At 42.3% G+C, this 13,695-nt stretch overlaps 1 protein-coding gene across 5 annotated transcripts in view; it reads left to right on the top strand.

The window, feature by feature from the left end:
• iqsec1b (IQ motif and Sec7 domain ArfGEF 1b) overlaps positions 1–13,695 on the top strand; it is a 514,186-nt gene that overhangs the window by 429,795 nt on the left and 70,696 nt on the right. The window contains exon 1 of one of the 5 annotated variants that reach the window (XM_060910460.1): positions 12,797–13,235. The exons of the other annotated variants lie outside the window; for them this stretch is intronic. Coding sequence (XP_060766443.1) covers positions 13,165–13,235 — 71 coding nt within the window. The 5' untranslated portion in view covers positions 12,797–13,164. Of the gene's footprint in view, positions 1–12,796; positions 13,236–13,695 lie in introns of those variants that run through there. 5 annotated transcript variants of the gene reach the window in all.

The raw sequence follows: 13,695 nt of genomic DNA, 5'->3' as shown, positions 1-13,695 counted from the left end.
TTAAGTATGAGTGGAAAAATACTGTAGCGAGCAAGCGTGCGTGGAAGAGGAGTCTGGAGACAAACATCTTAGTTTCTCCGTTGTTAGCCTGTGCTACTTACACTCGATAGCACTGGCTTGACTGCTTTATTAGTATTCACAAACACTACCGATAAATACTACACCAGCTGGAAGGCCCCTAAGTACTGTACCCCTTCCAGTCACGGTGGTCAGCACCAAACAAAGCTTCACACTTTTTACAGGTATACGAACATAAATGCACAACATACATGCAATAACAAAAGGTATTTTACTCACTTCATCCTTCATGGCCTCAGTCATGATCTCTGCAACTGACTGTATCAGTCATTCTGAATTTTGCTTGACGTGCCCACAAATACAGTCACAGCATCAAGATGACAACGGAGGGGAGTGTCATATTCGGGCAAAAAAATCCAACATTTCCAAGTAGTTCTGTTTGTTTTCAGAGTCCTTGCCCTCATCATGTCCTCTGAATGCAAACTCTTGCTTCCCCAGAAACACAATGGTGTTAATGAGTTACTTTAACACCTCCCTGTTCTGTTTGACTTTGTTGTTGTGGGCAAGAATTTGGTTGTGACGTTGCTCATCCAGCTGGAGGTGTACTCTGGTGTCCCCGAAAGTTTTTAAGCTTTCAGATGTGACATTGAATTTTGAAGATGGTGGGCTGACTTTGGTTAGTAAGGCTAACAAATCCAGCATAAACCCAGGCAGATGACTTGTCCATTGAAAAAAAAGTAGGCAACTTCAGCAATACAGCCTGTTTTTTAACACAGCATTGATAAAATTGTTGACTTTGAAATGCCTTTTAACAGTTTTCCCTTTTTTATTTTAGGTCCAGTGTTGGAGTCGGTCTTCCCTTTTGTATTATAAATTGTTTCTCCGCAAAAGCCTGCCTTGAAAAAGACAGCACTATTAAGCTAGCCACGTTGATCTCCTCTGCCATAGCTGTGGTCATAACGATCTTGCTCCACTGCCACGCTAATGGTGCCGACTCACTGTTAAGCTAGCGTTGGCCTTCGAAGAGGCCTAGGGCGATTAATTTTTTGGTCCCTCCCACTATAACTCAAAATCTGATTTGGTTAATTCATCTGTCACTTCCTACATAAACATACACTGCCATGGCCTTCTGTCCCGGCAATGAAGTCCTAACCAATGAATGAGCCGGCTCTAAACTTTTCTCAGCCTAGAAACAACAAACAAAAAAAATCTCATTGGATAACACTATTTTAATGTTTCCAGGACAGTAACCCTTTCATTTCTGAAGCAAATCTGATAGAAAATGAGGCCAAATTAGAATCAGAAGAGAATAATTATAATGAAAGAATGAAAGCAATTAAATATAATATTTGAAACGCTGATATTTTTGGGCCTTCTCTGAAGGCCTAGAAGGCCATGACAATTCCTCTCTGCCTAAAAGCAAATCTGTTAAATCAGTGTTCCACAGGCAGCATGGCGGTGTAGTGGTTCACACTGTCGCATCACAGCAAGAAGGTCCTGGGTTCGAGCCCAGCGGCTGGCGAGGGCCTTTCTGTGTGGAGTTTGCATGTTCTCCCCGTGTCTGCGTGGGTTTCCTCCGGGTGTTCTGGTTTCCCCCACAGTCCAAAGACATGCAGGTTAGGCTAATTGGTGACTCTAAATTGACCGTAGGTGTGAATGTGAGTGTGAATGGTTGGTTGTCTCTGTGTCAGCCCTGCGATAACCTGGCGACTTGTCCAGGTTGTACCCTGCCTCTCGCCCATAGTCAGCTGGGATAGGCTCCAGCTTGCCTGTGACCCTGTGCAGGATAAGTGGCTACAGATAATGGATGGATGGACCGTGTTCCACACGCAATCTGTAATTGAGTATTATTACTGTGAAGACAGCTTGAGGAATTTATTCAGCATTCTGCAGGTGTTCTCTCCACCTACCATTGCGACAAAAAAGAAACTGACAAGGGAGTTGTACATTGAGATAATGAGTGAAATTACTGTTAAGTTTAAACCTTTTGTTTTCTTTTCTACAACTACCAGATGTATTCTTTTTTTTTTCTACCTGGTTGTCTAAATTCCTGTAATTAATTTCTAGAGGGGATAGAAGTATGATTTTTTTTTTTAACCCACTACTACCAGACACTCCTGACCAATCTCACCTGCTCTCAGTTAGTTTTCCTTGTGTTCATCCCCAAAATATTTTCTAATGAACATACATGTTGGGTTTCTTTTCCCAAAGTATTAAAAAAAACATTATTTCATTCGCGCACACAGACCTTAAAGCAGTTATTGAATATGAATGAATAATTAATTGATGTAAACCCAGTTTACACCAGAAACAGTTGTGCCTGATATTTGCAAATGTTAATCAACGTTTAATTTTCTTAGTCCCTTGAAATTCTGCCACCTTCATGAGAGTAAGAAGAAGAAGGAAAAAAAAAACACATCCATCCATCCATTATCTGTAGCCACTTATCCTGTGCAGGGTCGCAGGCAAGCTGGAGCCTATCCCAGCTGACTGTGGGCGAGAGGCGGGGTACACCCTGGACAAGTCGCCAGGTCATCACAGGGCTGACACACAGAGACAAACAACCATTCACACTCACATTCACACCTACGGTGAATTTAGAGCCACCAGTTAAGCTAACCTGCATGTCTTTGGACTGTGGGGGAAACCAGAGCACCCGGAGGAAACCCACGCAGACACGGGGAGAACATGCCAAACTCCACACAGAAAGGCCCTCATTGGCCGCTTGGCTCGAACCCAGAACCTTCTTGCTGTGAGGTGACAGTGTTAACTGCTACACCACCGTGCTGCACGCATGCACACGCGTGTATCCCTCTTGTGGGGAATGAATAAATTAGTGTCTCTATGTTGTCATTACAGTTTGCTGTTGCTGAAAATTGGATTCATACATGGTGCTAATATTTCTAATACATGTTTCTCACTGTTTTCCACTGAGCCAAGTCTGTTCAGGTTATTATGCAGGTTCCTATAGTTTTAAACCACACCCACCCCAACAAGTCCTGTAAACGGCCACTTTGTAGTGTATCCAGTCCTAATGCTTCTCCTTAAATAATGATGCCGCGATGATGCAATCAGCTATGAAATATTAGTTTGTGTACCTTTGTGTTCTTTATAGGATTTTTGTACAGGGTTTATGACTTAAAACTCTGCCTCAACTAAACTCTTAGCCCATGTTTACATTAGACCGTATCAGCGGATCATCAGATTAACGTTTTTAAAACGATTAGTGTGCACACAGCAACACCAATACACAATTCACGTGCACACAACAATACCAATACGCGGATACGCTCGGCTCCGCAGGCATCCTGCGCTCCAAATCACTCTGCCCTGAACAGCGAGTGCCCTCTGGAGGGTGCGCACTCCGGCCCTGCGCAGCTCACAGAGCGCGCGAGTGAAGCACACTGGCAGTGTTTTCGGGACTGAGCCGCTGTGTGTGTGATCCCAGCGCATATCACTTAACACTTGCAAGTGGAAGGATGGCAAGCCTAAAGACAATCATAACTACACAATGGGCAGTATTTGCATCAGTATTTGCAGTATTTTCATACTTTTATACTCTTTAATGAAAGGTGATACAAGGCGGAAGTCCGTGCCGTTTTTCAGCAGTCGCGTCACATGACCAACGCCAGCGAATCAGGAAGGTGGATGTCACAGTGACGTTGTCCAATGAGGACGCCAGCTAGAGCTCAGCACAGCGTATTCGCGTATCTCAAGTGTTTACACAGCACCGGACTAGATACGATCTAGATTGAATACGTGGACCCTGGCGGATTCCCGTTTCCCGGCGTTTCCAGGCGGTTTAATGTAAACGGACAGTGCATCCGCGAAGGAAACGAGACAGATACGGTCTAATGTAAACGTAGCCTTACATGTGTGTGCTCTGAATACACATCGACTCCACTCACCGCCTCTCGTAAATGTTAAAGCTGACGACTTCCTGATGTGCCACTCGATTAATGTTCACATACCATTCTAGCAGGTTCTCAAGAGCAAATTGCTTTAACATTTTATGTCAGAAACATGATTTCTGTTTGTTAGATGTTTTAATGCATGTTGCTAAGCATCACTTTAAGAGCATTTTGTTTATATTGATTCATTATGTTTAATGAGGATGCAGTTATCCATGTTGGATAAGTGAGGTAACCAGTAGAGTACAGTTCAAGGTGATTTGTGTTTAGAGTACGGGTGTTCTCAACAGAAACGCATTTGTTGGTGTGAATTCCTGTAAGCAGGTTTGGATGTTTTTCATGAGGAAATAGATTGAAGCCTCTTGACATTATTAAACCCCCCCCCCCCCCCCCCCCACACACACACACACACAGACGCACACTTTTTATATTTCATTCTTTATTTCCAAACAGTTATTTCCATTGTTTCTGGAACATAATCTTGCATAACAATGGTGTGTTTGACCCTGGATTTCCATAATGCTTTATTTTTGTATGTGAAACAGCAGTGAAACAACAATATGATGATACCAATTGAAATTCATGAGCTGAACCTTGGATACAAATAGTCATTACTCTCCATTGCATTGACCTTGGAATTCCAGTTCTTCCTGTCAGTCAAACTCGGTGAATGAGGCTTAATGTTCAGTATTTGTCTCTAGGCAGCTTGTACTTAGCATTGCTTGTGTTTCTATCTGCTCTGTTATAAAGTAATGTTTATCGGCAGGCTTCAGTAGAATGGACAAAAAGATAAAACTTTTTCTGTTCTGAAAAAAAGAATACAAGTGTTGCCAGGCAAAACAAACCTCGCCTGGTAGCACTTATGATGAATATGAAGGAAGATATCGCGAAAAAAAATAGGTACCCTATGGGTACATGTGGCTACTGCTTATAACTATAATTGTTTTCTGATACCATGTCCATACAGTAAATATAGCATATATATATATATTTACTCTGAGGCAGTAGCCACAAAAATGAAGCGTCATCCAAAAATGAACAATTTAAAAATCACAGAAGTGAAATATACCAAGTGTCTGTACTTTTTATATATTATTCTACTCTTACCGCTTAGTTTTCGAAACCGAAACCTCCGAACCGAGGCTGACATACACACACTGTCGCCATGACCGAAACTCTTATTTCCCGGAAAAGGCCTGGCGCTAGAGCTCAGTGGAATGCACTTTCCCTCTGTAATAAGCACAAAAATGTCTGAAAGCAATTTCTTTAGTGTAGTCCATTTATTTCGAACGGTGAACCAAATTGTATACACTCACCGGCCATTTTAATTGGAACACATGCATGTGCATACACAGTGTGCGATTGTTGCACTTGCATTCTTACAGCACGATGATGTAGTGGCTAACGCCTGTATATAAAGCAGTAGCCACAACAAAAACGATTTTGACCTTTTTGGTGACCTTGACCAGATGACCCTCAAAATGTTGGAGGTTCTATTTGAGACCAATGCCCATCGATCCTGAAGACTGGTCTAGCCGTTTTCCTGTAATATCGTTAACAAAAAAACTAAAGAAACCCAACCGAAAACAATACTTCGCCCCCTGATGGACTCCATCCTGAGCGAGGTAACAAGCCCATACAGTCCATGCAGTATGCTTTACTGGAAAGCTAGCCTACAGTTAAGGGTTTTCAGTATATTTTGTGGGGTGTTTTTAACATTTTTATTTTCTTACAATGATGGAAACAAAACAATTATGTAAATGATGCTGAAAACCATAGTCATGTGAACTGTAGCAACTGATCTTCTGTCTGGAATTGTTCCAGAGTGGATGGTCTGATAATTCGCACTTTCATGTAAACCTAAGACGCGAGTATGAAAAACCGTTGTCTTGTCTATGAGCCGTTAGACTAAAGAAAATAATTTATCTGTCACGAACAGAGAAACATTTATCAGTCAGGAGGAAGTTCAGATTAACTTCTTAGATATGAAAAGCAAAACCCGATGTCTCATCAGTTGTCAAGGACTTGTGCATTGTCTTCATGGTGTGCGATGAATCATGTCTCGTCAAAAGAGCGATGTAATTCATTTAGCTCATAAAAAAAAAAATTTGCACTGTGTGTGGAAACCTCATTGCCTGGGCTTTATCTAGGTATCAATTTCACCGTGATCGCAAATGGACAGTCATTGCAGTAGTGTTTTTGTAGGTCAGAGATCATAATGATGCACAGAGAGTTGGATCCATGCGTCATTATGAAACCACAACTGATTTTCAAATTTTATTTGCCTTCAGTTAGCACAAAATCAGTAAAGTCAGCCAGCTGTGTTAGTCACCACACCCTTCCTGTAATATTGATACACACACACCGTGCACTCTGTCTGTCTTTAGCATTAAAAAAAAAAAAACTCTGAGCAGAAAGGTAGCTGTTGTACAGGGTGCCAAGACAAACCGTGCCCTCAGCTGGCAAGGTGTACATGGGCTTGGCTTCATACAGCAGCCGTATTATGTGAGCTCAGTGTGAGCTCATGCCATAGGGCAAGAGGTTGAGGAGAGGAGGAGCAGGGGCATGACTGTGTTCATGGAGAGACACGAGCATCATGCAGACACTGAGCTAATATTAGGTGCCAGTATATCTTGCTGTACTGACACTGCGTTTGGACTTGATTGGGTTTTATCAGCTTGAGAGTGGTAGGTTTCGGCTCATTTTATACCCCGATTTTCTGTTTTATTGCGCATTCATTCTGAATGTTATTGCTCATTAAAATAATTGTTCTACCTCTTCAATTTGTTGCTGCCTCATAAAGCCCTATGACAGAAATGTGAGATTTATAGCTGCTGTGACGAATTTACTTTCGACTTTGTTATTGGGTTATGTCAGGTAGTCTCGTTTGTGAATTAGCATTAGAACATCAGTGAGCACCTTTACAAAACTAAAGTGGCATTTTTCTCTGTTCACGCCGCCTCTCTTCCCCATGAGTGAACAGGAATAGAATTAGACAGAGGGAGCATTTTAAGCATACTCTATACATAATTTTTAGCGCAGTTCTTTGCAGCATGGCAAGTAGTTCTACCATGCACTTTATTCAAGTAACAGGAATTGAAATTCATTGAAAGGAACATTAATGTGATGTGGTTGGTCTAAAAGAAGATGATCAGAATTTGTCACACTGGATGTCTCCAGTGGCGGCACGGTGGTGTAGGGAGGCGACAGTGCTAACCACAGTAAGAAGGTCCTGGGTTCGAGCCCAAAGGCTGGTGAGGGCCTTTCTGTGTAGAGTTTGCATGTTCTCCCTGTGTCTGTGTGGGTTTCCTCCAGGTGCTCCGGTTTCCTCCACAGTCCAAAGACATGCAGGTTAGGCTAATTGGTGGCTCTAAATTGACCATTGGTTGTTTGTCTCTGTGTCAGCCCTGTGATGACCTGGCGACTTGTCCAGGGTGTACCCCACCTCTTGCCCGTAGTCAGCTGGGATAGGCTCCAGCTTACCTGCGACCCTGTAGAACAGGATAAGAGGCTACAGATAATGGATGGATGGATGGATGGATGGATGTCTCCAGCTAGTGCTGTATAAGAGAAGCCTGTGGTGATTTAGTCTGGCCTGAATGCTCACCATTTCTGCACCATCGTGGTACTTAGAGTGCTCTCAGTACTACATGTACAAAATACATCTTGGTATCCCTTATGTCTTGTTAATAAAAATATCCTGAAGCTCTTAAGTGGAAGATCGATATCACTCCAGCTTCTTGGAGTTCCTTCTCTGTCCCTTTAGTCCAAGTGTCTTGTTTCACGCCACATTGTTTGAGACTAATGTTTCTCACCAGGATTCTGCACATCTTTATGCAAGCCCTTCTCTCGTCTCTGCTTCCTCTCATTTTTCTCCATCTGTCTGTCTGACATGATTGCTTTCTTTGGCTTATTATCTGGAACACGTGTCAGCCTCTTCCAGTCTGCAGAACTCCATCTAGCTATCTAAACGGTGAACTGCTGCAGTGTATACAGAACATTTCCAACCCTAGAGGCACTCTTCTGTCCCTGCTGGGTGAAAAGAAGCAGAAGGAGATAACTTGGGCATGTCCACATCTTTCTGTTTAGACTGGATCTCTGAGGTCACTTTGTGCAGGAGGGACCATGTGGAGTCTATAAATGAACAATGTGTTCACGAGCACTAACTCATCCATGCTGGGAGCCGTCAAATCACTGCAGTGCTCCTCTCAAGTGATTGAGGCTGAACCTGTGATGTAAAGGAGATATAGATATACAAGCCTCCTTAACAAATTATAGAATTAATCAGAGAAGGTTGTGGACCGTAAACGCCTCCACACTTGTAAAGCCTAACTTTGTTATTCCCAAACATATGTTTTCTTCATTAGGATTTTTTTTTCTTTGTGGTGTCGTAAATTTTCCCTGAAGACCCAACAAGGCCAAGGTTTCTGCAGTAGCTCTTGAAATCTTCATGGAAAGTTAACATGTCATGTTCCCTCCCTGGTCAAGTTAAAATGCTGAGTAGCATTCAGCAAGAGCTTTGATGTCTCAGAGGGCCTCGGCAGATATGTTTCCAGACTTGCTGTTTTTTTTTTTTTTTTCCTTGGTAATGAGGTACAGCAAATGCAGTTCCAGACTGGTGATGTGAGATGATTAAAGCAAACAGGAATGAGACACTGGAATATCTTTTCATCTGATTGCAGATCAGTGCTGGTATGGTTGTTGGTTTGTATTTACATAAATCTTGTTTGTCTTCACTGAAGACTGGAGCAATTGCCCATCAACTTGCTCTCTGAGCAAATCCAGCATGTGGTTTTATGTCAGTATTTGCTGAGCCCCTGTGGTGTGTTTATGCCCTTGGTCAGTGCCCAGCTTCAGACACAGTCACTGTCAGTACTTAAAGCTGAGCTGCAAACCAGGAGCTTTGGAGATTTACAACTTGAGCTGAGCAAGAATGAACTGCAATCTCCGGACTCTCATCTGACATGTTTACGGTAAAGTACTGCTTCATCTGCTATCTGTAAATTATTCTACAAACCTATTGACTGAAGAGGAAGGGTATGGACACCAAATTATTTTTTTAAATCTTTTTAATTATCTGATGGTCGGTATATAGTTTATAGACCCTGTGTATTGGTTTTCTAAACGGAGCACAACAAAAAATTTTAAAGCATTTCATCTGCACTCTTGCTATGTAATGCAAAAGCAAGACAGTTGTTTTGATTCATGTGCTATGGTATGTATTGGAAGCACGGCTCATTCTCTACTCTGCTTGGTATATGTGAAGTTTTCAAGCATCTGTGTCACATTGAGACATTTTGGCACGCGTTTGGCCTTCATTTTGTCATCAGCCTTTCAGATGTGTGGCAAAAAGTCTTCATAATAAAGACCTGTTGGTTCGGGCCTGAAACACAAGCTTGGGCACGCCAATAATTCAAAGCATAAAGTCAGTGAGGAACCAGAAATCGGGAAACAAACAGGAAGCGATTTGTAGTCAGGAATCACTCAAAATTAGATTTATTGTGCTGTAGTCGCTACAGTGGAGCTTGCATTTCAGCAGTTTAACATTTAGTTCTGCACATGATTGAGGGCCAAGTTTGGGGCATGATCCTGCACATTAATAAACACCATTTATCCATCCATAGTCTATACCAGTTATACTGGGTCAGTTATACTCAGGGTCACAGGAGAGCTGGAGCCAATCCCACCTGACATCAGGGTACACCCCGGACAGGCTGCCAAGCTATCGCCGGGTTAAAACAGAGACAATCAATCAATCACGCTCACGCCTATGGGCAAGTTAGAGTAGCCAGTTAACCATGTCTTTGGGCTGTGGGAGGAAACCGGAACATGTGGAGGAAACTCATTCAGGCACAGGGAGGGCATACAAACTCCAGTTTGAACCCAGAACCTTCTTACTGTGAGGTGACGATGATAGCTACTGCACCACCGTGCCACCATGAAACACCATCTATGACTTCATTAAACAGGCAGTGTGCTTTTTTTTTTTTTTTTAAATGCACTGTTTATGAACAATTTGGTGTTGGAGAATAAAAAGTATTTGTTAAGGGTAGTGTTGCAGTTAACTAGACGTTTTATTGTTCCAGCACTGGCTGTTAAATACACAAAACTAGGAAGAGCAGGGGCATTTAACTAAATGATCTTGTTAAATTGAGAGACCCTTGATTTATAGAATAGAATGCATCCATCAGGGTGTGTGTGTGTGTGTGTGTGTGTGTTTTAGCTGAAGAGCATTGTGAGTGAGGTGGAAACCTATGTAATCGCACGAGAGTTTCAGGTTTACTGTAAACCCATGTTTACTTCCTGAGGATGGCAGTTGTAATTGTTCTATAGTCCTTTAGATAACACTTTAGCTACTAGCTGCATTAGTGACATACAAATTGGCAATAAAATTTGCAGCAAATGGAGTTATTGTTTCCCCTCTGAGTTCATCGTACGAGTTATTCAGTTCCTGTAGCTCCGTTCTATTTCATCAGCTTGACAGCATAAGCAATAACAGACTCGATTAAAATTAGAGATTAAGACGTCCCATGATGTCATGGCATTTCTGGGGGGTTTTGCTGCTTCCTGGAGACCTTACAGGAAAAAGTGAGTGAAGCTCTGTGTAAGAGACTCTTCATAGCCAATCTAAACTATCTAACACAAGCTAAAATATTCTGCTGAACTTGCTCTTACTCTTGAGAACCCTAGTCAAGTTTAGCCAGCAGAATGAGGTAAGATTGGTACTGAAATGACTGCAGACACATTGGCACCAACATCTCCCTTGGGTTCATGGCAAGCTGCATGCCATCTCTCTGTCCAGGCAGCACTGTTAGAGTGACATTGAGACGTGGAATAAGTGGCAACTGCTAGGATTGCAAGGTTGAAAGTAAGAGGCAGTTTTCAGAGTGCCCCTTCCCCAAAACAGGTGTCTAGAAGATATCAGTAGAAGGAGAGGAATCGGAACTCTGTCTTATTTTGTCCTTCATCAGGGAACAGATGAGAATCTGAGAACCCAGAAACCTTGAACAGGCAGATTTTAAGTGACCTTGGAGTATTTCTCCATTTTAATGAGAATGTAGAAGGTTTTGGTAAAAGGCAAGAGCAAGCTGAAATTTTCTCTAAAAATACCGTGAATAACTTACTCCAGAATTATGGAGATACAATTGTTTGGGCTTCTCTGTCAGCTAACAATGATGTATGCAGCCTTGAACAGACCTTCTCCTTTAATTTCTTCATGAGAAGCCTTTGACATGTTATGGAGCCCTTATTGAACCGCAAACCCTTCAGCATGAAAAGATTTGATGTCGTCCTTAAGCAACTTTATCCGGTGGCCGTCAGGAACATGAAGTCACAGTAACCTTGTATGAACACATTGTGTAGTTAATTTCTTTATAACAATCAACTGGCATTGGGGAAAAATACACACGCTCTACACACCTACCCACCCACACATTCGGACTTGGTGTGACAAAATATATAAATGTGTTCAACACACCCTCACTATTAACTCACACACCCTGTAATGTTTAGTCTGACTGCAGCTGTTTGGAATAGTGTGGGTTTTATTGATTCTGTAAATGAATCACAGCAATTAATTTGATTTCTTTGACCGTTCAGGTTGATTTTAATTTATTCTGTGTTTGCCGTAAGGCTAAAACAGACTCGGCTGCTGCTGCTTCTTTTTTTTTTTTTAGATGATGAGAGGTAGATCCCTTCTGCTTGCACAGCTGAAGTTTTCTTCATGTCTAGATTGAATAAATGTCTACATGATTTACACAGCCCAAAATGTTCAGTTGACCGTCTTGTCTCTCTTTTTAATGAGATTGGGTGTGTTTTCATCTTAGACTTCAGGAAGTATGCGCTCTGGACAAATGCACAAAAATGAAAGGCTTCGCTCTTGGGAGCGCCTGAAAATTCCAGTAATTACAGCCACACCATCACCTCTCAGTGACTGCTGGCACATAAAGCTGGATGGTGCTGGAGACTCAGCTACCATTATGAGCTTTTTCCGACTTTGATCACTGTTAAGTCTCAGCAGACCTCCTGAGGGCTACATTGCTTTAATTTTCTGTTAAACATCGATGCTTTGTTTCATCCCAGAACTATGCGTCTCTCACTGTGCGGTGGGTGATAGCATCTGGATTGTACTCCTGCGACACCCATTGTTTAGGTAATGATGTCATCAAGGGGAAATGTGTAAACCCGCCTTATGTAAGGAAATGGGAGGAGGGAAAAACGGGACAGATTATATAGAGATGTTATTCAAAGCCTTGGTTATAAATATGGAGGGGTGTGTTTTTTAGCCTTTTGTTTTACACGCCAACTCGGCCCTGCCTCTAAAAGATTGCAATTCTGAAGCTTCTCAGGGGCGCACTGGGCATTTAAAGGACTTGTTTAATGTGTACACTATTTTAAGAAAGTTTTGTTTGATCATTGGATGCATTTGCCCAAAAGCAAGATATCAGAAGTTAAAGGTACACCAAGGTTTTGTATGTTCTATAGTGAAATGGCCACTCTTGAGTGGGGCATATGGCCCTTTTAGGAGTTGGCCATGTAAACTACTATATGGTGTGAGGAGAGAATAGTGACAGCCATGTTTGGCTGCATCTCTCCAGCAGGCGCTAGTGTCTGGAGCGCATCTGTCGCATATGTAGGGCTCATGTTACCGCCAAGACTCAGTCTGGCCCCTAGAAACAGCAGCTGAAGTCTTCAAGAGAGATGGAGAGAGATGGAAAGATAGAGAGGGAGGGATAAAGACTGCCTCCACTTCTTAACTCCTCTAACAGCCTGAATCCATCCTGCAATCTGGCTATTATTAGCCCCACTTCCTCTCCTGGTCCAAAGGGGCTTCCCACTCTTTTAGCCATCAGCTCTTTGGACTTTGTCTTTGCTATTCTACAGATGACAACCTACCGTGTATATTATTCACTCTTTTATACAGTCTAGGCGGTACAGGACCAAGCTAAACACTCGTCTTTGGGCCAGGCTCGTTTATATTCCTGCCATCTAATTAGATTGCTGGACGAAGGAATTCCCTCCCCTTTTAGCCACAGTCATTGGCACGCACTCTGTACTACCCTGTCCTCGCTATCTACAGAGCAAGAGAAGGAAAACAGGGATTTAGTGGCTGTGGAGTCCACAGTAGCTGGATGAAGAGTGTAACACTTTGCTTATGACTGAGGCTTTGCTTGCCAAAGAGATGGGCAGCCATGGGTCATAGCAATGCTGCTATTTGTAGGGATCAGAAAGCAACATGTGGTGTTTGCAGTGTACGTCTGACAGAAGCCAGTCTCTGCTGGAACTGGAGCTGGAGCCGAACAGCTGGTAAGCTTTTAGCATGTGTGTATGAAGGGGTGTATATTAGCCTGGGTAAGGGGACTTGCATATGTCTAATGTTTATGCATTAAAAACAAAGAGAAAATACAGTAGGAAAGCTGTTTTCTTTGAAAGTCTGTATGAATAAACTTAACTGTCCTCTTTTCCTTTGTACTGATTAGATTAGATACATTGTATGATAACGATGGTTTTAACTCCTGTTCCCTTTAAACGTTTGTTTTACTGCCATATTAAATATGTTTTAGTGGAGTAGCTCAGTATTTTACGAACCTGATCTCATATAAAATTCCAGTGAACGTGGAGATGGATGAGAAATGCGACAAGTGGTTGCGTTTCGTTTGGCGTTCTCCGAAAGAAGTCATGTAAACGCACGGATACGTTGCAATTCTTCATTCAAATTTTTCTTGTGTGAATTCTCAAATTTGCACAGGACCATGTTGGTGTTTAT

The sequence above is a fragment of the Neoarius graeffei genome, chromosome 26, assembly GCF_027579695.1.
Source record: "Neoarius graeffei isolate fNeoGra1 chromosome 26, fNeoGra1.pri, whole genome shotgun sequence".
Taxonomy (NCBI): domain Eukaryota; kingdom Metazoa; phylum Chordata; class Actinopteri; order Siluriformes; family Ariidae; genus Neoarius; species Neoarius graeffei.
The sequence above is the reverse complement of the archived record's forward strand: the minus strand, read 5'-3'. Positions and strand labels throughout refer to the sequence as shown.